Here is a 27,948-nt window from a genome sequence, read left to right as displayed (position 1 = left end):
GGTCAGAGCTGAAGAAGCTTTTTGGATGAGAAGCAGAACGTCCTCAAAGAAAAACAAGAACGTCCCGTTGCCTCGTGAAAAAGCATCTTTGGGATAGGTCCATCTTAATAATAATAATAATAATAATAATAATAAAGTTGGAAGGGACCTTGGAGGTCATCTAGTCCAACCCCCTGCTCAGGCAGGAAACCCTATACCATTTCGGACAAATGGCTGTCTAGTTTCTTCTTAAAAACTTCCAGTGTTGGCGCATTCACCGCTTCTGGAGGCAGGTTGTTCCACAGGTTAATTGTTCTGTCAGGAAGTTTCTCCTTAGTTCTAGGTTGCTTCTCTCTTTGGTTAGTTTCCACCCATTGCTTCTTGTCCTGCCTTCAGACACCTTGGAAAATAGCTTGACTCCCTCTTCTTTGTGGCAGCCCCTGAGATATTGGAAGACTGCTATCATGTCCCCCCTCGTCCTTCTCTTCGTTAAACTAGACATACCCAATTCCAGCAACCGTTCCTTATATGTTTTAGCCTCCAGTCCCCTAATCATCTTTGTTGCTCTTCTCTGTACTCTTTCTAGAGTCTCAACATCTTTTTTACATCGTGGTGACCAAAACTGGATGCAGTATTCCAAGTGTGGCCTTACCAAGGCATTGTAAAGTGGTATTAATACTTCACGTGATCTTGATTCTATTCCTCTGTTAATGCAGCCTAGCACTGTGTTGGCCTTTTTGGCAGCTGCAGCACACGGCTGGCTCATATTTAAATGATTGTCCACTAGGACTCCGAGATCCCTCTCACAGGTACTACTATTGAGCAAGGTACCCCCTATACTATACCTGTACCTCTTGACTGTAAGGTTGCATTAACAGAGTCTTGCAAATCTGAAAATGCTGCTCTCTTGTCAAAGGTTTTTTTTTTTTTTTCAAAAGGCAGCTGGGCTGTTTCTTCTTTATGGAAGAAGAAGATGATCATCACATTTGACTTCTCATCCCAGAAGCGTCATCAGTTGTGGCTGATGTGAGTCACAAGTGATCAAGCTTTTGGGATGAGAAGCCGAAGGTTGTCTTCTTACATAAAGAAAAAACAGTCCAGTTGCCTAAAGCACCCTTGAGGCAACGATGACCTGGATGACTGAGAATCTCCATAGACAGACTGCTCTCTTCGTTTTCCCAATGACCTGGGAGGGCCCTTTCTGAGACACTTTCTTCACCCCCCCACCTCCCCAATTTCTCCTTTGGACTCAAATTTTGTTCATCAGACCATTGTCCAGTTTAATAATAATGATAAAGTTGGAAGGGACCTTGGAGGTCATCTAGTCCAACCCCCTGCTCAGGCAGGAAACCCTCTACCATTTCAGACAAATGGCTGTCCAGTCTCTTCTTAAAAACTTACAGTGTTGGAGCATTCACCGCTTCTGGAGGCAGGTTGTTCCACTGGTTAATTGTTCTAACTGTCAGGAAGTTTCTCCTTAGTTCTAGATTGCTTCTCTCCTTGATTAGTTTCCATCCGTTGCTTCTTGTCCTGCCTTCAGGTGCTTTGGAGAATAGCTTGACTCCCTCTTCTTTGGGGCAGCCCCTGAGATATTGGAACACTGCTATCATGTCCCCGCTCGTCCTTCTCTTCATTAAACTAGACATACCCAATTCCAGCAGCCGTTCCTTATATGTTTTAGCTTCCAGTCCCCTAATCATCTTTGTTGCTCTTTTTCCTGTCTTCATTCCCACATTGTACTACACAGCCCCACTCCTTTAAATTCTGGCTCAGATCAGTGGGGTTGCTCATAAGCAGAATTGATGACACTTGTCAAGTGCCGGGGAAATCAGAAGATTCAGGCAGTTCAAACCAGTATAAAGATGTATTGCAAGCTTAAGCTCTCTACAAGAATCTGAGCTACTCACGGTCAAGGGGAAAATGAGCAGGAACTAAGAAGGCATTCAAGGTGGGCTGGACTTAGATCTCTTGTTGGTGCTCAGGGATTCATGATGTGTTTGACCCCTTCCCTCTGGCTCAGCCTGGTCATCTCCTACAACAGTGGTGGCAAACCTATGGTACAGGTGTGGGCACGCGCACCATTGCCCCAGCCCTGCCTTCCTCTGCGGCCCCCTTCTCACCAGCAGCCCCCCCAGAGGAGAGTCGCCCCTGGGCGTGGCCCACATGGAGCAGCACGGCCAAGGACATGGCAGACGGGCAGCAGGGACAAGACTCCGCCCTCGCACCCCATGGCTTGGCTGCCATGGTGCTGCAGGGTCACCTGGGCGACCTGTGGCAGGTCGTGGAAGCGGTAGGTGGCCCGGTGGGTGGGGCAGGGGGCAGAGCGAGTGGAGGCGGGGTGTTTTTTGGGTACTCGGTGTCTAAAAGGTTCGCCATCACTGTCCTACAACATGGCTTGGCATGACGGAAAGTGGCTATCTTGGGAATACCCAAATCAGTTCAAGCATTTTGTACATTTTATTAATATTACTAAATGCGTAGGCCACCTTTAGTCTGTGCTCTTAAAAGAAGTGTCCAGAAAAAGGAGCAATACAAAGATTTAGAGGTCAGAAATCAAGACCATATTTTGTGTGTGTGCGTGAAATGATCAGCTGTAGTTTGGAGGTTTTTAGATCACCTACACAAAGGCGAACATCCATTTTTATTTTTCCTCTGTCATATTTTACCATGTGAATATTTCTTACAATCACTTTTCAGTTGGGCAGCATCAGTGCCCCTTTAATCATGCTTCACTTGATTCATAATAATTGCCTTCAGTGCTTCTTTCACTCATAATGTCTAGATGATATAGCTAGAAAATGCACTTTCCAGGGTATCACAGATTAAATCTTCCAAGGCTAAAGGTAGACAGATATACTTGAGAATTAAGTACTGAACGCCTTCTGAGCAGACACATCTTCTGGACAGATTCTTACTGGAGGACCACTTACTTGCGGTCCTGATGGTTATGCTGGGCAGCGGTCTTAGCTGTCATGCAAGTAATCTGTTGCCTTTCTGCCTTTCCATTTGTGTGTGTGTGTGTGTTTGTGTTCATGTATGTATATGTATGTGTGTGCACACATTAGTATGAAAGAAAGAAAAGGTGAAGAACCAGCATAATTCTTTTTATTATTGCATGGTGAAACTTGCTTAATTTAGATAAAAACTGTGGATAGGTGGGTGGGTAGGTAAGTAGATAGATAGATAGATAGATAGATAGATAGATAGATAGATAGATAGATAGATAGATAGATAGATAGATAGATAGATAGATAGATAGATAGATAGATAGATAGATAGATAGATAGATGATGGATGGATAATGATAGATAGATAGATAGATAGATAGATAGAGAGAGAGAGAGAGAGAGAGGGAGGGAGGGAGGGAGGGAGGGAGGCAGTTTTGGTTTAGCGATTGTCTTGTTTAGTGACCATTCACTGTTACAACAGTGATGAAAAAGTAACTTGACTACCAAACTTTGCATTTATAACTTTCACAGGTCTGTAAAACAAAGCAAAGCTGAAGAGATAGCATAAGCACAGTTGCGGTATCACTTACCAGCTGCTTTGCTTAAGGACCAAATTGCTGATCCTGGTTGTGGTTGTTAAATAAGGATTGGCATATTACAAAATTGGCATAAGGAGCCAGCTTCATTCTCTTATTATCCTATGCTGAAACATGTTGAACCTTGAATAAAAATGCCTATATACACACACATACATACCTGCTTGACATACATACATGAAATTGCCATAGTATAAAATTGGAGGCAGCTGACAGTTCCTGTACTGCTATGCCAATGTGCATTTCCATCCAGCTTGCCACCAACTGTAACATTCTTACTCTGTTTTATGTTTTTTATTCTTATTTCATTGTTAACATGTTTTATTTTGCACTCTGCAATAAACTCTGCCTTTCCTTCCATTATGGCAATTGAGCACAATTTTTAATGCATTTGAGTGCTGAAGATTTTTTTTTAAAAGCTGACCTCATCTTATAGGCTCCTACTGAAGTGATAATTACAAGTTACGATAATTTTTCTTCAGTTTGCAGAGACATAGGAGTCAGGCTTCTAAGGATGGGGAGTAATGGATCCTTGCCTTTTTCTCAAGAACAGCTGTGGATGTTACAATCTCTTGCCATAGAAAAATCATGTTAATTATGTCTTGCACCAAGTGCTTCCTTTTGTTTCTACTAAATTCTACTGAATTCCCCCAGTTTTGAGAGACAATAAGTTCTCTCTCTTTTCTTTCTTAATCCCATTCTTATTTTCTTCTAGGTGTGAATGAAATGGGAGCCACATTTCATTGGAAAGATAAAGTATCGGAGGGGGAATATAACAGAGGCTATTAAAACAGCTTTAATCTTACATATTATTAGTTTTGATTGAACTACCTCTGTCAAGAGTAGCTGATTTAGTAAAATAACAACATACCTATGTATTTGGAGTACATCATAAGTGTGTTCAGAAAAAAAACCCCACAGTTTTTTTGTAACATTTGCTGGACCTGTCCTTTTAGTGGAAATAGACCACACTTTTGATTATTGAGTGGATTGGAACTATAATAAATAGTAAAATGGCTGAACATCTCACTGTTCCTGAAATTTGATCCCTAAGTACAGGTAGTTCTCAACTTATGACAAATTTATGTTGCCAAGTGAGGTATGTGTTAAGTGAGCTTTGCCCCCATTTTACGACCTTTCTTGCCGTAATTATTAAGTGAATCGCTGCAGTTGTTAAGTTAGTAACCTGGTTGTTAAGTGAATCTCGCTTCCCCATTGGCTTTGCTTGTCAGAAAGTTGCAAAAGGGGATCACGTGACCCTGAGACGCTACGATCGTCATAAATATGAGTCAGATGAGAAGCGTCTTAATTTTGATCACATGACCTTGGGGATGCTGCAATGGTCATAAGTGTGAAAAGTGGTCATAAGTCACTTTATTCAATGCTGTTGTAATTTTTTTGAGTGGTCACTAAATGAACAGTTTAAGGTCATCCTTATTTGAATCACCATCTCTTTGAAATAGAGTTGTTTTTTTCCCTCTTTTTGTATCACACAGTGGAAAGCAACATATTCTATAGAGATGTCAGCGTTTCATCTTTATGAAATGTCTTCTTTAAGACAACAGGCTAATACTAATATTGATTTCGATTTAGTACCAAATGAAGGGCCATTTATTCAGCAGGTTTCTGAGTCTGGCTGAGTCCAGCTTGGCCTCTGTTTGTTTTTACAGCCTACGCTTAGTTATCGCTACTTACCCTGCGTTGTTTTTATTACTCTGGAATGTATCTATGTGTATTTTGCTTCAATTAACAAACTTATAAAGAAAGTTTGCACTTTCAACATCTTAAATGCTACTAGATTCTCTCCGCTCCTCCAATAGTGAGGCCGGTCAATGCCCATATGATGCAATGGATTTTATTGTTTAAATATGGGAGGGCAATAGTTGGAATCATGGGCTGACCCGATATAAAAGTCAAGTAGAAAACTAGCTTATCAGAGCAGTGGATTGAGCTACTCTGTTGGGTGCTGTTTTCGTTATATTGGAAGCAAGGTAGTTCTGAATTTTGTTTTAACTTACTGCCTTCAGAAAAATGCTTATTTTCCTCCTTGATGTTCTGTTAAAAAAAAACTAATGTTATGGGATCTGACACCCAAGACATCATGCTAAAGGATGCGCGTTCTTCTTCTTTTTCCAGATCACCAGAAGTTGGAGCGAGAAGCTCGCATCTGCCGTCTCCTGAAGCATTCCAACATTGGTAAATATTGTTTGGTTAAGAGGGAAATGGAGAAGAGGGGGATGGGATGGGATGGGATGAGATGGGATGATGTACATGGTGAACGTGAAGACTGTCTATATCAGTGGTGGCGAACCTATGGCACGCGTGCCAGAGGCGGCACTCAGAGCCCTCTCTGTGGGCATGCTCGCCATGCCCCGGAGATGGCAACCATCTTTCTTCAAACAGCTGCCCACTAACTCGCCGAGGTCCCACATGGCCGGATGCATCCCAGCACCCAGCTGGCCTCTGTGTGCAGGGACCGATGGTGTCAGGCAGCAGCCACCCTGGCCTCACCTTGCCCTATGACAATGGCACCCCCGCTCTGCCTCGCCTTGCCTCACCCAGCAGGACGAGCCTCCTGCCCACCACCCCACCTGCCAGAGACCCCCTGGATCTCCCCCAACCCTGCCCGGCCCCCACAGGCGTCCCTCTCCACGAGCAACATTGAGGTGATCACGCCCACCTTGACTACACCCACCCAATCTGCCATGACCACCACAGCCACGGCACCTGGCACCCAGTGATAAATAAGTGGGTTTTGGGTTGCGGTTTGGGCACTCGGTCTCTAAAAGGTTCACCATCACTGGTCTATATCAAAGTTTCTTAACCTTGGAAACTTCAAAATGTGTGGATTTCAATTCCCATAATTCTGAGAGGCCCATGCATCTTAAAGTTGCCAAACAATTACACAATTTTGCATTGAATAATACGAAGAATATTCTGAGTACTGAACCAGTCAAACCAGTAAAAACTTTGCGGTAGATTTCCTCTTTGCTATCCTCTTAAGTAGTAAGGTGAAGAAGAAAAAATGCGAGACTAAAAAAACTGGATTGATGGTGATTTCTCTTACCATACTTGTGAAATTGCTACACAAATATAAACTCTAGTGTGATATTATGGTCCCTTTACTTATGGACTTTTTCACTGATATTAATTAGCTTTGTGGAAACCTGCCTTGGACGGCTGATCCAGAGGGTTTCTTTTTTTAAAAAAATCCTAGTAAAATGGGCCATATTTTGCCCTTTTCCAATTTTTGCTTGCTCCAGATTTGTTTCTGACTTAAAATCAGGGTGCAGACTTTAAATCCAGAAACGCGTAGGAGCAACTGAAGTTCATACCCCTGGCAAGGATTCAATTTGGGGGAGGCTGAATGGCATCCCAAGGAAAAGTAGAATGAGGTTGTTCTTTGCTGATCCTTTGGGGGCTCTATGCACGTGTGTGTTTGTGTGTGTTGTGTCAAAATCTGCGGTAATCATGTTTTTTCTACTTACTTTTAGTTCCTTGATCATACAGACTTAAAGATGGCTTAATTTTGATTTATTATACAAACAAGGCTTGGCATATACCAAGAATAATTTACACTTAACAGTAATTGTGAAATTAGGATGAGTTTAAAATGTAGCCTTCGGATCCAACTACAGCTCTCACCCAAAAATCTGCATTATTTAAATCTAGAGATCTCCCTAGATTTCGGTCTGTGGTCAACATTCAAGAAAGTTTGGCTTGCCAGTTCACTCCTCTGCATCCAGGAGAAGAATTATTTTATATCAGTTTGCCTGTTTCTAAGGCTTTTCAGAAGGCCCTTCCTAACAAACTTCATGAAATTGAAATTCGGACTTATTCTTGTGGCATCGCGTAGTTATTGCGAAACCACCCTAAATAGAGATTCCCACCGTTTTTAATCTCCCAAGGTGGTCTGAAAAATATCCTGTAACTTGAATGAATTGCCCCTGGCGTCTCTTCTTCTGCTTTATTTTGAAGAAAAGCCGGATACAAATGCAAAGATAGCGTCCCACAATTGTTACTGTGAAAGGTGGACGTGCATTTTTTTCCTTGACCAACAGGTCAGTCTGCCTCCTTTGTTCCCAGCGCTGCGTGGAGCCACTTTTAAAGACTTTTGCAAATCCATTGCAGTTGCTAATGACAACAAGGTTGGTAGAAAAAGGGCTTCCAGGAAGCATCATCTTGACCGGCTCCCTCTCCGTCTCGGCCAAGTGGGCAATTAAAACTGAACTTCCTGCTTGCTTTAATGGACTCAGTGTGTTGATGCCAGTTAATTCTGTTTTAATCCTTATGGGGCTTTTTTGGCTCTTTTAGAAAAATCTTCTGTTCTCCCCACCACTACCACCACCACCCATTGCATTAGTTTCTATGGAAACTGTGTCGTCATGGGTACCTTCTGGTTAGACTTAGAGACAGCCACAAGTGCAAAAGGAAAAGAAACGGTTTGTTGTGTAATGAAATTGAAATAGATGCACTTCAGATATGGGTGGGTGATAACAGCAGGAGCAGAAGATTCGTGGGTCCAGAAAGTGGATTGGATTGGATTGCATGCAACTGTCAGGTAGTTTGCTTGCTTTTGATGGCATGCAATATGCAAAGCAGCCTTGATGTCTATGAACAGCAGTTTAGGGCTTAGGACGATGTCCCATTTTGGTTTACTCAGCAAATCATGGCTTTGCTTTGACTGACAGAAAGGCTCGGTCTCGGTGTGTAATTTAAGCCCTTTAGGCATTGAAGCTTCTTCAGAGAGTTTTGAGAAAGTTAGGTGTTTATTGTCAGGAAAGGTGAGGAGGCATTAATCATATGGGCTGCGTTAATCTTATTTGATTTAGAACAGGGGTCTTCAAACTTGGCCCTTTTATAATAATAATAATAATGATAAAGTTGGAAGGGACCTTGGAGGTCATCTAGTCCAACCCCCTGCTCAGGCAGGAAACCCTATACCATTTTGGACAAATAGCTGTCCAGTCTCTTCTTAAAAACTTCCAGTGTTGGAGCATTCACCGCTTCTGGAGGCAGGTTGTTCCACTGGTTAATTGTTCTAACTGTCAGGAAGTTTCTCCTTAGTTCTAGGTTACTTCTCTCTTTGGTTAGCCTCCACCCGTTGCTCCTTGCCCTGCCTTCAGGCACTTTGGAGAATAGCTTGACTCCCTCTTCTTTGGGGCAGCCCCTGAGATATTGAAACACTGCTATCATGTCCCCCCTCGTCCTTCTCTTTGTTAAACTAGACATACCCAATTCCAGCAACCGTTCCTTATATGTTTTAGCCTCCAGTCCCCTAATCATCTTTGTTGCTCTTCTCTATACTCTTTCTAGAGTCTCAACATCTTTTTTACATCGTGGTGACCAAAACTGGATGCAGTATTCCAAGTGTGGCCTTACCAAGGCATTGTAAAGTGGTATTAATACTTCACGTGATCTTGATTCTATTCCTCTGTTAATGCAGCCTAGCACTGTGTTGGCTAGTCCATTAGGACTCCGAGATCCCTCTTATGACTTGTGGACTTCAACTGCCAGAATTCCTCATGCCTGGCTGAGGAATTCTGGGAGTTGAAGTCTGCAAGTCATAAAAGGGCCAAGTTTGAAGACCCCTGGTTTAGAAGTAGTGAAATTAGATAGATGGCAATTATTCCCTGAACTGCGACAGGCGCTCCATTGTCTGTATAAGAGTCCTGGTCCCTATATATGGTATAATATGAAAAACGGTGTGCCTTATGTTTTCCATTCATTGCAAAATCTGTTACTCTGAGTTCTCCCCCAATCTGAAACCTTTTCCTTTACTGTGAAGTAGATTTCTCTTATTAGTTGAAAAGTTTTGTATCCCTCTCAGCCATATTCAATCTTCCATACAGGTGGCTTCATGATATAAGTTGTAGCAATGCAGGTGGACCTGGCCATTGGCAGTGAAATGCATTATCCATCATAGTCCCAAAGGTGACTACTTTTTCAAGAGTTAACTGGACTTCCTTTGTTTTTCCTTGAAGAGGTGTCGCTCCTCATCCAAGGAGCTTCTTCGCTTCTGACTGAATGGTGGAGAATGGAAGGATTTATATTCCTTGCAGACAGCTGGTCATTAGCATTCTTTCTGAGAGTTGTTGAGGCCACATGGAGGTTTAAGATAAACTACCCTGTTGGCCCTGAGGGTGCAGATAAACCTCTAAGTGGCCTCAACAATTCTCAGAGAGAATACTAATGATCAGATGACTGCAAGGAATACAAATCCTTCCATCCTCCACCATTCAGTCAGAACTGAAGAAGCTTCTTGGATGGGAAGCGAAACATTTTCAAGGAAAAACAAAGGAAGTCCAGTTAACTCTTGAAAATGTAGCCACCTTTGGGACATTATCCACAATATATTTGAGGACAGATCAGCAGTTGTATCTTGCTTATAAGCTTGGCCCTGTTTTTGTGTTTCCCGCTAGACATTTCCTCCGGGTTGGAAAACTTTCTAAGACATCAGCATTTCTTTCCAACTACTCCCACCCCTCCTTTTCAATTTAATTAACCTCCTTTTAGCAAGGAGTAATATATCTCTCCCAAAGCCACGTAGCAGAAGCAAAATTCGGAAAGGCATATTGTCCCTTAGTTCTTCAGGGAAAGAATCCACGTTCCTTTTCACTGCTCTTATTTCCCTACATCAATTCTTGGCAACCAAATTAAATCTTCTCCCCTTGGTTTTTAACAGCATTGGGGTGCTTTAGCCTGAAGTGGTGCTTTTAGAAAAGGAGATAGGTGTATACACACAACACTAAGCAAGCTTAACATTAACTATAGGTAAGAGGAGACTTGGTTTGTCTCAAGGATCGTAACATGTAAACATTGCCAACAGCAGTTTGCTACCATTATTACTATCTATTTATTGACTTAAAAAAAACAAATGTATATACATCATGATCTAATTGGAACTAAGATGTGCAGGAAGGAGAAAGACTATCTGTCTTCCCAAATCCTTTAGGTTTGCATTCACTGAGGGACAGAATCAAGATCACGTGAAGTGTTGGTAGCACTATATAATGCTTTGGTAAGATAACATTTGGAATACTGCATCCAGTTTTAGCCACAGCTATATAAAAAAGATGTTGAGACTCCAGAGAGAGTGCAGAGAAGAGCAACAAAGATGATTGATGACGAACTGTTGTAGAAACTGGATATGTCTAGTCTAACAAAGAGAAGGACTAGGGGTGACATGATAGCAATCTTCCAGTATCTAAGGGGCTGCCACAAAGAAGAGGGAGTCAAGCTATTCTCCAAAGCACCTGAAGGCCGGACAAGAAGTAAAGGATGGAAAGTTATCAAAGAGAGATTCAACTTAGAATTAAGGAGAAGTTTCCTGACAGTGAGAACTATTAATCAGTGGAATGGCTTGCCTCCAGAAGTTGTAGGTGCTCCATCATTAGGAGTTTTCGAGAAGAGATTGGACAGTCATTTATCTGAAATGGCATAGGGTCTCCTGCAGGAGCAGGGGCTTGGATTAAAGGCCTCTAAGATCCTTTCCAGCTTTGTTATTCTATTAGTAAAGTTGAAGAAATAGTTCCATTGTAAAGTCCAGAAGCTAGAAAGGGACAGTTTTAACCCTTTCGGTCATAAATACATCCCTATCTGAATTCAAACAAAACGCCGTGGCTGAAGGAAGAATAAATGTGAAACAAGGAATGGCTTCAGATTATGGTTCATAGAAGACACGTTGAAGTCTGCAAGTTTTTTCAGCTCAAATTTCTTTTTGGAAGAAGGATGATTTGTCACGGAGTCATGTGATCCTCTTTTGCGATCTTCTGACAAACAAAGTCAATGGGGGAGAAGCCAAATTCACTTCACAGTTGTGTTACCAACTGAACAATTGAAGTGATTCACTTAAACCACTGTGGCAAAAAAGGGGGCAAAACTCACTACACAAATGTCTCCCTTAGCAGAAGAAATTTTGGACTCAATTGTGGACTTATAATTCGAGGACTGCCTATATCAGGGGTAGGCAACCTTGGCTCTTTTATGACTTGTGGACTTCAACTCCCAGAATTCCTGAGCCAGCCATGCTTTCCCCTCAGCATGGCTGGCTCAGGAATTCTGGGAGTTGAAGTCCACGAGTCATAAAAGAGCCAAGGTTGCCTACCCCTGGCCTATACTAACAAAAAGGTTTCTTCAACCTATGGAAGAAGTCCCTCTTACATCAGGAATCAATCTCTTTTCTTTCTGCTTGTGATCTCATAGGTAGATATGTAAGTCAGTGCAGTGTAGAATTAGAACCTCACGCTAGAATTGCAGGGAGCTGGGTTCAAACGCTGCCCCCCTTCCTCCTCCAGACTAGAAACCACACTGGATGACTTTGTGTATGTCACTGTTGTTCAGCCAGCTATATCTGGGCAACAGTCCTGTAGGGCAGGGAAATGAAGGTCAGGAATATATATACTATACTGCTGGGAATGTGTTCCAGGAATAAGTAAAGTTTTAGCAGAATTTGGAAAGTTTGCTGGTTTGAATGAGGCTGTCAAGCTAGACTCACACCCTATTTGCTAGGTGATCTGCCAGTTTGTTCCTTCTTCTGTTCTGTTTTTAACTTAGGCTTTGACACATTACAAGTTTTATTTTTTTATTTTTTTTAGTCAGGTTTAATTTTTGCTTCTATGGGGTGCAAGAAAGTCTTTTTTGGGGGGGGGGATACGAGGTGTTTATAAGAATGTTCCTGGCACCACCATCTTCTGCTAATAAATAAATGCTGAATTTCTATGGATTTGTTTTGCTTTTTCCTTAACGGAGTTGCAGCATTGGCATGCCTGTGGATCTTCTATCCTATTAAAATTCAGACATATTGAAATAAACATGTAGCCGAGAATCATTAATTAAAAAAAACAGCTGGGGCAAGTTAAATTCATTGCTACATTATTAAAATATGTATGCATTTGTTAGAATTACAGTCCCATCTTCCTCCAGTGCATGTGGCTAAGTACTTTGGTTTATTTTGAATTATATGTCTATGGAGATTCTCAGTCATCCAGGTCACAGCTGTCCCAAAGGTGCTTTTTCAAAAAGCAACTGGACTTACTTTCTTTGTCATTGAAAACATTTTGCTTCTCATCCAAGAAGCTTCTTCAGTTCTGGAGAGAACTGAAGAGAAGCAAAAGGTCTTCAGAGAAAATCAAAGTCCTATTGAAAAAGCACCTTTGGGACAATTCTGAATGACATCCGTTTTTGAAAAACTTCTGCTTGTTTAGTGGATCAGGTTTTAGACCCCATTAATCAATTTTCATTTTCACCGTCACTCGAAACACCCTTTTTATGCTGCGTTGTTGGGGTTTATAACTGGATCCTGTAATGGAGTATTGAGCACCATAGGTTCAATTTGAAAAACAGTGGATATTAGACTCTCATAAAAGGTTGGGCCGATGATGGAGGCTAGTAAAAATGAAGTAATCGTGGTCAGGATCTGTGACTGTCAGGTTTTGCTTGGGTTGTTTTTGTGCTCGTGAAAATGGGATTCTAAACAAGATGGACCTCTAGATTCTAGTCCAGAAAGTCCAGACTTAATTATGGCCTAATTTTCCCCTCTCCAAGTAGGTTTATTGGCAGGTAGCAGCCTAGTGAAGATATTACAGAGATCCGAATCCAAGAAGACTGGGGAGGTGGGGAGATGATAAAGCAGTGGTACTGCAAAAATGCCAAGATATTTGGACTCTGGAGGTGAGGGAAGGCTGAAGGGCACCTATTTTGCTGCAGATCTTTCTTGGAGATATGATGCTGAATCCTAGAACTTTGTGGCTACAGCGGGTAGCTACGATTTTGCTATCTTCCAGGACTTGCGATTTGTGGGATTATGTAGTGCATCAAACAGACAGAAGGAGGGCGAGGATAATAAAAGGTACTGCCGAATTTAGGAAGTACTTTGCCCAATGTAACATACCCCTTGTGCTTCTTTTGCAGTTCGCCTCCATGACAGCATATCCGAGGAAGGCTTCCACTACCTCGTCTTTGATCTGTAAGTAATACTTGGTTCCGAAGAAGCTCTGGACCAGCCAAGGTCTTTCTGGAATGCGCTCATCTTTATAAGTCTTCCCCGCTGTGCTTCTTTGTGGCGATGTGTTTTGGCTGCCACAAGCTGATCATCCTCTTTGTGGGTCGCTTTGGATAGCCTTATGCCCTCCCTTCCGGCATCTTCTGAGCAAATGTTTGCAGGCTGCCTCAAGAGCTGGGCAAAGCGTTACCATCTTAATGGATGAAGGTGGGCGAAGACTGCAGCTGCAGGCCTTCCATTAGCACAAAAGGGTGGGCAGGGAAGAAAGGGGAAGGAGGCTGTCGAGATGATAGCTGTGACTCAGGGACCCTGGCAGGCTGGAGTGTTGTTCTGTCCCAGGGGTAGGCAACTTTGGCTCTTTTATGACTCATGGACTTCAACTCCCAGAATTCCTGAGCCAGCATGGCTCAGCTTGGAAACCTCTCCCTTTCCCCTCAGCATGGCTGGCTCAGGAATTCTGGGAGTTGAAGTCCACGAGTCATAAAAGAGCCAAGGTTGCCTACCCCTGCTCTACCCTTTTTGAAGACCCAGATTAGGCCAGCTAGGAACCATACAGAAAGTTGGCTCCAGGGCTCCAGATGATGATCTTGCCTTGATTCCTTGCCCTTTCATTTGGTTATGAAGGGGGTAGGGCATGTCCTGGGCAATGTATCTGCCCGTGGGGATGGGGCACAGAGACAGGGTGTGCTTTGCTTGGCTGCCTCTCACTTGATTTCCAGATATAGAAACCAGTGATCTCATCTCCTCCTCCTCTCTGACAGCTCCAGTTAAGCAGCAAACTATATTTAGCTGTCCTCTGAGTCAGTGCAGCCCCTGCTTCTCTCTCTCTCTCTCTCTTCTCCCCCCCTTCTCTCTTTTTCCTTGCTTGGAGTCACACAGACCTTGGCATGGCCATGGCTGCAGCAGGAGGAATTGAAAGCTAGCAATAGATTTTTCCCTCCCATGTACACCCTGCACTGTGGCCAAAGGTGGCTCTGTGCCCAGCTGTAGAGACCATCCGATGCAATACTCTTTCAATTATTCTGTGTGCCATGGCGGGCCAGCGGGATTAAACCTGGGTTCCTTGAATACCTGGCAGATTGAGGAGCATCTGTGTGAAATGAGGGGGTGGAAGAAGAGCAGGTTATGGCCATCCAGCGAAGATGTTTGAAGAGCGCTAGTGCCTCTAATGCCCAAGACTTGATCTTGCAATAATGATGCGGGTGCTGAATTGTCCATTTGGGTCTCTGCTGTAACCTTTATATCCACTGTGTTCTGTTTCCTAATCTCTACATTTCTGTATCAAAGAGGAATCATTCTTGTGCATTTCTGGCATCCTGTTATTTAACACATAACAGCTCCTCTCCCTTCTAGCCTCTCTCAAAGTTTTTAATTAACTAATTACCATTTGGCAGCTTAAAGTACAGTGAGAGAGAGAGAGAGAGAGAGAGAGAGAGAGAGAGGGGGAGAGAGAGAGAGAGAGAGAGAGAGATTATTGCATATTGGTTGATTTAGAGGGGGAGCAGCGTGGTGGCCTAGTGGTGAAGACATTTGCCTCCCACTCAGAAGGTTGAGAGTTCAATCCTAGGTAGCAGCAGATACTTTTCTCCTAGAAAAAATATCTACTGTGAACTCCACATAGGCATCAGGAAGGGCATCCGGCCAGTAAACACTCAGCTCTGGCCAGGCTACCCGAACTAAGGGATTACAGGATCATAAAAAGGGAGTTTTAAAAAGGGAGTTTATTTAGAGGGGGAAAAGGAAAGGATATAAAAAAATGAATAGGCTTTGATTATGAATTTTTTTTCACAAAGATGTAGTTGAAGGTTATTTGTTGAATGAAATAAGGAGAGTATATGATGGAAGTAAGGAGAATAAATGGAATGCTTAGCAAATAATTCAATATTGAGTGAAAGACAAGGGTGTGATGTCTCCTTGGTTGTTTGGTGTATTTTTTGGGATAAGCGCATAAGGTACACTTGCGTTGACATTAGGGGTGTGTTTGTTGGGAATATGGATGCACATGTAGTTTTGTAAGCGGACGACCCGGTATTGTTGGCTGAGAACCCAAAAGATCTGTAGCATAGATTATACGATGCAATAAAGAGTATGGATCTGAAAATTAATATATCAAAATCAATAGCTGTGTTATCCAGGAAAACAGCATGGACAGTTGCAAGTTACTCATAAATGCCATAACTAGAGCAAGCAGGCGGATTTGTTGAATTCCTTCATGGAATATTTGCTAAAAATGGAAAAACATTTTGAGAAATTTAAGGTGGTAGAAAAATAGTGGTATGGGTCAAGAAAAGTAAAGTGGAAGATTGAGAAAGTTGTAATTGGATGGAGTTGATGAAATCCTCAAAAAGAATGAACATGTTAAAGAACAAAAGGCAGTTTATGAATGAGAATATCTCGTAAGGAGAAAAGAAAATATAGAAGCCTAGTGAATGGTAGTTATGTAAATTAAATTTAGCTGTTTTTCTTCCCTTTTTTTAATTCATGGCTTAAATGGCTTTGGTACAGTACTTCTTACTTGTTTATTGTACTTGATGTAACATTGCTTGCCCTGAAATAACTAGTCTTCCATCTGGACGAGAGATAAAATAGAACTTCTCCCAAAGAGGAGAAGAGAGGAAGAAGAAAAAGAAAGTGGACAAATGACCTCAATAGAAATGTACCATTTTGGGGTAGCTCCAGTGAGATTTTAAACTACATCTATTTACTTTCGAGATAAAGTTAGGCCTTTTCTGACCAAACAAATACAGTTTTGTCACATTAGCAAGCCTTGGCAGTTGCTCAACAAGCTAGACTTACGTTGGCTCGGGTGAGATTCCCCGATGGAACAGAAATCGGGTCCATGGCAATTTCTTTGGGTCATGGGCCAGGCAATTAAGTAAGAGGCTGAAAGAAGACTAGAACTCACAGGAAATGGTCCAAGTCTTTCGGAAATAGTTGGGTTCAGTGGTTGTAATGGAAAGGAGGAATAACTTTGAGGAGGAAAACCTCAAGGAAGACCACCGGTCTGATAAAATAAAATAAAATTGAGTCCCAGCCAGTATTGTAACATGAGAAAGTTTCTCAGACAAGACCCTTCTTGTCTACGGAGATTCTCAGTCATCCAGGTCATGGTTGTCCCAAAGGTGCTTTTTCAAAAGGCAACTAGACCAGGGGTAGTCAACCTTGGCTCTTTTATGACTCGTGGACTTCAATTCCCAGAATTCCTGAGCCAGCTGGGAGTTGAAGTCCATGAGTCATAAAAGAGCCAAGGTTGACTACCCCTGAACTAGACTTTCTTCATTTTTGCTTGAAGATGTTTTTGCTTCTCACCCGAGAAGCTTCTTCAGTTCTGAAGAAGCTTCTTGGAATCTTCAATATGCAGTAACCTTCAGTTCCGAAGAAGCTTCTTGGAAGAGAAGCGAAGCGTCTTCTTCAAGGAAGTCTGGTTGCCTTTTGAAAAAGCACATCGTTCTTCTCATGAAGATAAAGGAATAGGGTGGGGAGAATTACATTCAGTACTGCAATATTTTGTCCCATAAACTTTATGATCAAAGTAGTATTGACCTGCATACCTTGAACTTCCTGGTCTGGTCTGCCTTGAAAGGCTGACAGTAATATACTCTCCAAATGTCCTGTTGACAAATCTCAAACGTTGGTTGAAGTCTGGTTTGTGTCACCTTGCAGGGTCACGGGCGGTGAGCTCTTCGAAGACATTGTTGCCAGAGAATACTACAGTGAAGCTGATGCAAGGTGAGTGGTAACTCCACATCCACCTGTCCCCCCCTCCATCCTTCTCCCTCCCTCAGCCCCACCCCCTCCCTCTGTTCCCAGATCCCACACCAGCTCGAACCTGTGAAATATGAACCCATCTGTGATCAGGGAAGTTTGGGTGGGGGTGGGAGCCACATGGTTGGGTTCAAAAGATATCACATGATTGCCGTGATGTTCACATGTCCTTTTGGCACCAGTGGCTGCCATCTTGTGCCCCATTGCCTCATACAGTGCCAGCCAGCTCTCCCGCATACCTTTGGACTGCTGCCCTTGATTACATAGTAGAGAGTGGAGGTTCTGTTCACCTCATAGTTGTGAAGAAGATAGAATTTATGTGAGGCATTGCAGGGTCTTCTTGTGCCTCCGCTGCCCCCCCCTTTATATATATGATGCAAGTTTTCTCAGTACCTCTGATCATTTAAGGATACTCTCTCTTCCAAATGAACTTTCACCAGAGCAGGTCATTCCCAGGTACCAGCTCCTGTGTGACAGGTGAGAGAGATTTGGTTGGAGAGCCAGATGACTGGGGAGTGTACTCCCACTATTACAAACAGGCCTTAATCTGTGGCTTGAGTATCTCAAGTTCAAATGGGGTTTTAGCATTTTTACAAAGGTAGTTGTTGTTAGTGCTTTCACACTTTAATTTTCTCATCCTACTTCAACCATAGAGAGATTGGGAGTGCTCTAGACTAGCTTGGAGGTTGTATGGTCTCTCTGGCAGATGATTGTCGGTCTAACCAGGATAGTTGGTGATAAGGAGGTGTGCAAGGATGTGAGAAAATTGGAGAAAGGAATAAAAATTGAATGGGACATCACGGAGATTAGTGTTTGCTGGGCAAAGTATCTATCATTAGCACAGAATCCAAAGCTTCATGAAGTGATGCATCAAGGCCACCAAATTACAAAACAGGATTACATTTGAGAAGCATTCATAGCTACAGCTGGGAGTCTGAAGTTTGTCAACCTAGACTGGAAGGAGTTCCAACCTTTGGAGTGGTGTAGAGGAGCAGAGGTTGAGGAGATAGCAAGAGGCACCAAAGAGACATCAGCAAATTCAAATGTCAGTTTAAAGCTTTCACAACAAGAGACTGTTGACCAAGGCATGAACGTGTTAGTCAAGAAGTACATTGTGAAGTTACTTCTGCTTGAGTTAAGAAACATAACCATTTCCCAAGACAAGACATTTTGCAAAGAAGACACTCTAAGAGAGGGAAGCCACAGCAATCCCAAAGTTTAGAATCTGGTATAATTCTTCCCAGACAATTTCAACTTTTCTACATTTTTCCTTTCCTATCTTGTTCCTCCAGGGCTCCAGTGGTGAGAGAAATACCATAGGAGAGCAGAATAATTCTACCAGCCCGTTGTTTTTGATAATTGTATGCTCCTTAGGACAGCAACCCCTGATTTTTTGAATTCTGTAAAAGATCAGGGACAATGATAGTCTGCTATAGATAATGAAAATAGCATCTTATGTTTTGTTTAAGCGCCTCTAATTTGATGGTAACCCTGCATGAAAACTGTAAGCCCTTTCTCATGGTGGCTTTCCTGCCCATCAAGAGGGGCCTAACGATGGAAAAGCATCCTCTGTTATTCCTAAATAAAGGTGGTCCTCAACTTACAACATTCCATTTAATGTATGTTCAAAGTTACAACGACACTGAAAAAAGTCGTTTTTTCACATTTGCAGCATCCCCAAAGTCACGTGATTTACACGCGGATGCTTGACAACTGACTCACATTTAGGAGGGTTGTAGTGATCCTGGAGTTACGTGATCCCCTTTTGCGACCTTCTTACAAGCAAAGTCAATGGGGAAACAAGATTCCCTTAACAACCGGCTTACTAATGGAAGAACTGCAGTGATTTGCTTAACAAATGTGGCGAGAAAATTCGTAAAATGGGGCCAAACTCACTTAACAAGTTTCTCACTAAGCAGCATAGATTTTTGGGCTCAGTTGTGGTTGTAAGTTGAGGACTACCTGTATTTGCCTTCCGAACAATCCTGCTAAGTACATTGGAATTGTAAGTAGGAAGACAAGAGACTGGTGTGCGCGCAAGACCAGCACTGTTCCATATCTAATTGGTGAAATTCATCCACCTTCAGCTTGCAAAGCCAAATGATGCCTTAAAATGGTGTTTTCTCAACCTTGGCAACTTCAAGATGGATGGGTTTTTTTCCCCAGCTGGCTGGGGAATTCTGGGAGTTGAAGTTCATACATCTTAAAGTTGCCAAGGTTTGAGAAACACTGCCTTAAAAACTTCTTCTTTAGTCTGCTGTCTCTTGCCCCAATTAAGCAATGTTCTCTTTAGCCCTCTTGTCTTGAAAAAAAAGCTGGACATTGACAGATTAGCAAGCGTTCCCAGTTCCAGCAGTTATGCTCGGTTAGTCTCGGAGAGAAGTCAGGTACAGCTAATAGCCTAATACCCCAAATAGCTGAATTAAGAAACAGGAGGGATAAAATATATGCAGGAAGTTCAGGAAATTACACAAGCAAGCCAGACACATGTGTGAAGGTGCGGTGGGCTGGGGTAAGCTTACAGAAATGAGAGACTTTGCCCAAGAGGGTCAGGACCAAAAAGGTTCAATGGGATGGGATGTAATTCAAGCACATGAGAATGATTAAAAACACATTTGATGAACAAGTTGGCCTCTCCCTTGTAGGTTCACCAAAACACTGCAGGGGAGACGTCGCTTTTGTATGGAGTGGTACCCCAAGTGGCTTGGTTAGATCCCTATATTGGTGAGTTTTGACATAGCTTGCTAGGGGATCCAGCCCTTGTGTGCTTCACATTATGTATGAATCAAGCCATTTTAGCTTGTTCAACATACAACAGCAAGAGAAGACTTAATGCGGTGGATGTTTCCTGAGTATAGAATTAAGTTTTGTAATAATATATACTTTATTTTTCTCGATAACTCCACTTACATCCACTTAGTTGTCATGTAGATGTGAACTGAAGGAGCCCCTCGCTGGATTCCTGAGTTTGTAGTTGTGTGCAGTATCTGATGTGCCGCTTTGATCTATATCAGTGGTGGGATTCAAATATGTGAACAACCGGTTCTCTGTGGGGATGCCACTTCCGGAAGTCCATTCTGAGCCTGGCCAACAAAAAATTAGCTACCGGTTCTACCGAACCAGTGCGAACTGGCTGAATCCCACCACTGGATCTATATATAAATTGTAAAGACTTACTAAAACACAAACTAATACAGAATAAAGAAAACAGAAAAAAAAGCAAAAGGGCAGAAAGAAAAGGTGAAAAGAAATAGAAAGAAAAAAGCTTCCCTATTCCTCTGCAACAAATACAAATATGGTTACAAGTTATAAGTTATAATATGGTTATAAGTTCTCCCTTATTCTATGATTACAAAGAAAAAAGACCCTCACTTTTTTTTCTGTTATCTAATTTTATTTTCTAGTTTTCAGAATCAAAAATCATTGTGCCATTTTTCCCCATTTCGTGCAAAAAAAGTCTAAGGAGTTTCCAGTCAGCCAGAAATGTAGATATAGTCTTTTCTTTAATCAAGAAAGTTAGTTTTGTCATCTCTGGAAATTCCACCATCTTCACCAACCATTCCTCCATTGTGAGTGGTGCAGAATCCTTCCAATTTTGGGATATAATAATCTCTCTGCAATTTTTATATAGAAAAACAACATCCCATGCCTAATCTGTCCATTAATTCCAAAAGAAAAGCCTCTGATTTAATTGAGCATTAGTCTTTAAAATCTTCTGAATTAATGTATGTATTTGTATCCTTTTTTTTAGCTTTTTTCCCATGTTCACCACACATGATATAATGTAACTTCGTGTTATTCACATTTACAGCATAAATTTGAAGTATCTTTATACATTCTTTATACATTGTAGATGATTTCTCTGGTGACAAATACCAAGGGTACGTAATTTTATAAAAAAATTCCTTTAAGACTAGAACATAATTACATTTCAATTCTTTCAACCACCCATTTTCCCAGTGATCCATTTGTATATTGTAATCAAAATATTTAGCCCATTTTAGTATACGTTATTTTGCTTGTTCTTCTTCTGTCTCATATTTCAACAAAAGTTTATACATTTTAGCAATAGCATGGTCATCACTGGCACATCATTCTATTTCAAAGTCACTCTTTTGTTGTTCAAAACCGTAAAATCTTTTACCCACTTTAAATTTTTCTAATAATTGTGCATAGGAAAACCATTGACAAATATATGTTTCTATTATCAAATCTTCTCTTGATTTTATTTTACAGTCTCCTTGAGAAAATCCTAGTATGTCACAATAAGTTAAACATTTATGTTTACTTATTATCTATAAAATGCTTCTTAGCTGAGAGCCATAAAGATATTTTTGGGCGCAACCTAGATTTATTTCATACTTTAAAAATAGCCCACATGACATAATGATTTATGAAATCGACATTAACGTTAGTTTTCTCATATAGATATTTGTGCCACCCAAATCTCAGATAATATCCTTCTGACTCCAACAGCCTTCTATTTCTTCTGGAACCTTCTGGAAGTTTTTAAGAAGAGATTGGACAACCATTTGTCTGAAATGGTATAGGGTCTCCAGCTTGAGCAGGGAGTTGGACTAGAAGACTTCCAAGGTCCCTTCCAGCTATTCTATTCTATTCTGTTCTATTCTATTCTACTCTACTCTACTCTACTCTACTCTAAACAACATCTGCTTTCAACTAAGTTAACAGCGGCAAAGTATAATTTCAAATCTGGTAAATCCGATTGTCCTCTTTTTCTGCATCTTATAATATCATATATAATATTCAAGTTTTTCCCCCCTGCCCAACAAATTTAGATATGTCCTTCTGTCACTCTTTAAATGGTACATCAATTATCAAGACAGGTATTATTGAAACAAAAATAACATTCTAGGCAAAACCTTCATCTTAATCACAGAAATTTTCTTCAACAGTGACAATTGTACTTTATCCCATCTTAACATGTCTTTTTACACTTCATTCCATGTCTTAACATAATTATTTTGAAATAACATACAATTCATATTTGTCATAGTTATCGTGAATTATTTTATCTTCTCAATCTTAAACCCCATTTTATTCATTAATTCCGTTTGATCTTGTATCTTCACATTTTTTGTTAACATTTTAGTATTTTGTTTATTAATCTTGAAACCTGCTAAAGCCCCAAATTCTTTTAATTTACTCATTAGAAGTTCAATTCCCTTTAAAAGGATTGCTAAAAGCAGAACCAAGCCATCCACAAAAACTCTTAATTTGTATAACTCTTTTTTAATCTTTATGTTCGTGAGTCTGTCATCTTGTCTTATGTCTCTATTCTACTATTCAAAAACTAAAATAAACAAGGGGGAACAGTGGACAACCTTGCCTTGTTCCATTTTGTATCTCACATGGTTTGGTTAAATCCACATAAACAATTATTTGGCCATCTGTGAAGTCTAGATCAATTTCACCCATTGTATAATTCCCCCCCCCAAAAAAATTTGTATCTTCCAAAACTTTAAACAAAAAAGTTCGGTTCACATGATCAAAGGCCTCATATCTGCGTTTAAAAAGATCACTGTGGCTGCTGTGCCATTTTCTACGTTCTTCTGGATTAACATAATACAACGTAGGCTTCCTACCATTTATGGTCAGCTTCTGTCTTTTCCTTAATTATTAAGATTGTTTTTGCCTGATAAAACTTAATGTTCCTTTGTGGGTGGGGTTGGTGAAGAGGAAGGTTACCAAGATGGTGTTGTCAGTGGAGAAATGTGCTTTCTTTTAGACTGAGAATATCCACGTTGAGGTTTCAGTTAAAGCAGAGGTAGACCACCCAATGACCTCTAGATGTTTCAGATTATGACTATCCAGATCCCTTACCGCTGGCCATGTAGCTTGATGGGACTGAAATCCAGAACAACTGCAGGATATTTAATTGGCTGCTGTCCAACTGAATGACCTCAAGTTCATTCATGCTTTGAACTACAACTGCCTTCATGTCTAGCTGGGAAGTCCAGTGGTCAGGGATCAGGAGAACATAATGTCTGGAAAGTGCTAGGATGATGACGAGGGAGTAATTAAAATCAGTGTCTGTTTTCCATTCGCCAACCTTGTGTCCTCTGTGGTTTTTTTTTAACTTTTGAAATGGAATCTTGCTGTCTACCACTTGTATCTATAAGAGAGTTTTCATCGATTTTTAACCCCAAGTTCATTGTAGGAGTTCTCTAAAGCAGGGCTTTTCAACCTTTTCACCCATTGTACCATTTTTAGGATATGGCAATATCCAAGTACCACCAGTCGCCTAGCAAGGTGTCAAAAACTTGATGACCCCAAAAAAAGGAAAAATGATAAAGTACAGGTAGTCCTCGACTTACAATAGTTCGCTTAGTGACTGTTCAAAGTTACAATGGCACTGAAAAAAGTGCCCCCCAAGCCACAGCCGAGCAAGACCCCTGCCTGCCCACCCGGCGGCGCTCTTCCTCCTGTCCGAAGTTTTCATTGTTGTGAACATTTCTGTTGAGAATTGGCAGCGGGGGTGGGGTGGGGGATGTTTGGTTTTTATTCCCTCCGTCTGCTGGGTGGTTGCAGCAGGTTTTGGTCACTTCACATGACCCTGGGACACTGTGACCGTCATAAATATGAATCAGTTGCCAAGTATCTGATTGTAAATCACAAGACCCTGGAGATGCTGCAACAATCCAGCTGATCGGCGCTTCTTCTGGGCTCAGCAGAAGTGTTAGGATCAGTGCTGCTTTCCAGCTGATTGGTGCTTCTTCACAGCTCAGCAGAAGCACCAGGATCAGCGCCAAGCTCCAGCTGGAGCCTGGCGCTGCTCCTAGCACTTCCGCTGAGCCCTGACAGCCCTGCAGCTCCAGCCATCTCTCACTCAGGCTTGTGCAGTGCTGCCACCGGTTCAGCTCATTCCCCTCCCCCGCTACCACTTTTCTAGGATGGTCGCATACCACCTGCCAGGTGCCAATGTACCACAGGTGGTACCCGTACCACTGGTTGAAAAGCCCTGTCTTAGATCATCAAGTTGGTCCGATGAGTCTCAATCAGTGGGATCAAGTGAGATACTTTTCGTAAGTCTTGTCCATATACAGTATGCACAATCCCTTACTCCATGTTACGTCCCGTGTGTAACCAAAACCATGTTGTCACTACTAACGTTTTGTATGGACGCATAGGAGAAAAACAGCATTTCTCTTTCCTTCCCCACTTGAAATAATGCTACATTAGCTGGACCCAGGTGAGCTGCTTAGAAGGAAATCTAAACAATGAACAGCTGATGAGGTTGCAGACATGGTTAGACAATGTAGTTTGCAAGTACGGAAGTGCCTCCTTCATCAGGTCATGCCCATAGGTGTTTTGTATGGCTTCTGAGTCAAATTCACAGGAGCACAGGTGGCTAAAGTGGTGGGAACGCTGGGCAGATTAGCAAGCCCGCGTTCGAGACCTGAGAACTGCTATGGGGCAGGGTTGAGCGCTCGTCCTTCACTCCAGCTCCTGCGGGGGACATGAAAGGAGTCCCCAGATGGGCATCCCCAGGTCAAGGGTGATGTCACTGAATAATCCTTTCAATCCGGAAGTGCCTCAGTGCTTCTGAAGAAGAAAAAAAATCAAGGAGAAAAAAAAATATGCAAAAAAAGTCAAATTCATGGATTTCCTCCTGCCCCCTTTCACACTACCTGGCAGACTGTTCCCCCCTCCTCTTTTCAGATGGCTACTGAACTACAGCCCCCTTAAAAGGGTTTCTGAATGCTAAGTGTCTCTTTTAGACCGGGGGGGGAAGGCTCGTCCCTCTTCATATTGGGCTGATTTTGCACGGCCACTTCGGTCCTCCTAAACACCCTTGGTTGGAAGAGAAGGGGAAATCCACTCTGTAGCTTGGCTTCCCCATTCTCACACCCTGACTGGGCACAGTTTCTGGTGTCATTAACAATCGCCAACCTGCACGCATCTTGTGATAACCCCGCTGTGGTCTCAGAGCTTTCACAACATTTGTTTCTCTCCTTCTCTCGTTCTCCCATATCTCTCCCCTGCCCCCTGTCCCTTTCTGTCTGTCCATCTGTCTGTCCCTGTGGATCGTTCCCTTCCCCGCACTCCTTCGGAATCCCTGGTTTTTGTTTCCTGCCATACATATTTTTGTTACTCTCTCCACTCCGCTCTCTTTGGGTAATCTCTCCATCCTTCCTCTTTGTCCTCTCCTTTCTCTCTCTCTCTCTCTCTCTCTGTCCTTCCCCCCCTGTTGCTCCTCTTCTGTGTGTGGTTCCTCCTCGCCCCCCCCTGTTGTCGGCCTCCCCCTTGTTCCCCACCCACCTTCTCTCCCCTCCTTTCCTTCCCGTTTTGTTTTGCAGTCACTGTATCCATCAGGTATTAGAAAGCGTAACTTACATTCACCACTATGCCATTGTGCACAGGGATTTGAAGGTCAGTATACATATGCCTTTCACCCTCTTAGAATGTGGGGTTGGGAGGATAGGGCACTGCCCTAATAAGTTGAACCTGGCCAGGTCTGGGGCTTCACAGCGCCAGCTTCCTTTTCTGGTTTGGCATATGGGGTGGGCAATTATTCAGAGATGGTTTCTTTCCACCTTGGACCTGCATGGCTATATCCTACTCCTCTGTGCAACACTCCCAGCAAGGGCAGGTGGGTGCAGGCAGGTAGGAGATATGGGATGCCCCTCCCACAGCATCACTCAGGCCCAGATATACCGATGCACCCAATTCCAGATTTTCTTGGGGCAACAACCTCTTCTGGGCACCCGGGGAAGGGGCAAGGTCAATGTGGCATGCTTCATCCATTCATTTCTCCACTTGTGTTTGTGTGTGTGTGCTCTTTCTCTTTCCCCCTCTCCCTCTCTCTCTTTCCTGGTCTACATTGATGATTTACCACAATTGCTTCTTCCCAACTCTGGCCCTTTTTTTTCCCTTTGGAACCAAAGCATCATCTGATGTCCTCTCAAGATCAGAATGGATATGGGTTGTGGCTGAGCTGGAGTGCATGCCTTTGATGCAGATAAGGAACACCCAGAACCTGGTTCAGGATGTTTAGCCTATCCGGGTGATCTAGAACAGTATCTAGATTAGACTTTCTTAGACAGCGGACTCATTAAGCCAGCCTCCCTTGAACCCTTGCTTTGTGATAGAAAATGGGATGCTGTGGACTCTCTTCATTGCTTTGGGGTGCATTATGCACAACGCTGATGGGAGCTTCAGTTTCTCAACTTATTTAGTGACCCAGAATGTGGCGCTGTTACATACAGTAAAGGCCCAGCGGTTTCTCTCATTCAGGATCCCGGCTTCTGAATGTTGTTGTAGAACGGGGAAGGGAAATCCAATTAAAAGAAATTGATTACTTTCCATAAAAGAAAACTCCTTAAAAATCTATAGGGGACAGGGTAGAGGAGAAAATGGAAGGGGTTTACAAGCAAGATGAGTTCCCTTGGCCATTTTTGAATAAATAGAGGAGGGGGGGGGAAAAGCTTCATTCAAAGGCTGGCATCCATTCTGAACATGCAGTTGTGGTATAATAGCCGCTGAAGAAACAAAACATCTAGTCCAGGGGTAGGCAACCTTGGCTCTTTTATGACTCGTGGACTTCAACTCCCAGAATTCCTGAGCCAGGAATTCTGGGAGTTGAAGTCCACAAGTCATAAAAGAGCCAGGGTTGCCTACCCCTGATCTAGTCAAATCCTAATTCCTTTGATGAGGGAGCGTCATACAGTGAAGAGGACAGAAATGATTTAAAGTCAGCTCTAAACAAATGGAATCGAACAAAGCATAAATATGTAAACGTGTGTGTGCGCATGTGGATTACAATCCATACATTTCAGTCAAGAGGGCTTCATCTTGTAGAAGATTCATTTGAGTTGATAACAGCACAGAACGTTGGAATAATTGACTATTTGAAAGGATAGGAAGCTTTTATGGAAAATAGACCTTATGGGTTTCTGCCAATATTGGCCTTTATCCTAACCATCCTGAAAGAGAACAAAGACGCAACGGGTGTCACCATCTTTAAGCTTGCATTTGGGCTTCCATAGAACAGAGTATGACCAAGGGGGCAGGGTGCGTTACTCTGTGTTTCTGAAATTCATTTGCAAACCAGACCACCCACCAGGAGGCACAGTTACTGATTTCATTTGGCTACATGTGGGGATGGTGGGTGGGGAAGCAAGGATTTTCTGATGCTGGACATAATATGTGTGCAATAAATAGCTGTACAGAGATCCAAGCGGTGTTCTTCAAATTCTTAAATCAGGAGCTGTGGTGGCTCAGTGGTTAGAATGCAGTATTGCAGGCTAATTCTGCTGACTGCCGACCCACCAGCAGTTTGGCAGTTCGATCCTGACCGGCTCAAGGTTGACTCAGCCTTCCATCCTTCCGAGGTCAGTAAAACTAAGGACCCAGATTGTTGGGGGCAATAGGCTGACTCTGTCAACCGCTTAGAGAGGGCTCTGAAGCCCTGTGAAGCAGTATATAAGTCTAAGTGCTGTTGCTATTGCTAAATCAACCATTTTGAGACCATTTCTTACCTCAAAAAAAAAAAAACTAATTTCCATTCTGTTTGTTAGATACTATCTGGCTCAAGCAGAAACTTTCAAACAAACCAATCAGGCAAATATCATTGTCCCCTGTTTTGTGGTCTTCTAACCATCTGTTTGGTTGAATGTTTCTTAATTTGTTTCTT

The 27,948-nt window shown here is 42.3% G+C and overlaps 1 protein-coding gene across 1 annotated transcript in view; it reads left to right on the top strand.

Annotated features, from left to right (window-relative positions):
* Positions 1-27,948, top strand: part of CAMK2B (calcium/calmodulin dependent protein kinase II beta) — a 176,458-nt gene that overhangs the window by 77,784 nt on the left and 70,726 nt on the right. Inside the window, exons 3-5 of the mRNA XM_029283886.1 lie at positions 5,660-5,719; positions 13,436-13,490; positions 17,190-17,255. Of these exons, the coding sequence (XP_029139719.1) occupies positions 5,660-5,719; positions 13,436-13,490; positions 17,190-17,255 (181 nt within the window). The remainder of the gene's footprint in view (positions 1-5,659; positions 5,720-13,435; positions 13,491-17,189; positions 17,256-27,948) is intronic.

Source organism: Protobothrops mucrosquamatus, unplaced genomic scaffold, assembly GCF_001527695.2.
Source record: "Protobothrops mucrosquamatus isolate PMUCROS unplaced genomic scaffold, P.Mucros_1.0 scaffold262, whole genome shotgun sequence".
In the NCBI taxonomy this organism is placed as follows: domain Eukaryota; kingdom Metazoa; phylum Chordata; class Lepidosauria; order Squamata; family Viperidae; genus Protobothrops; species Protobothrops mucrosquamatus.
Note: the sequence above shows the minus strand (reverse complement) of the source record. Positions and strands in the feature narration are given on the sequence as shown.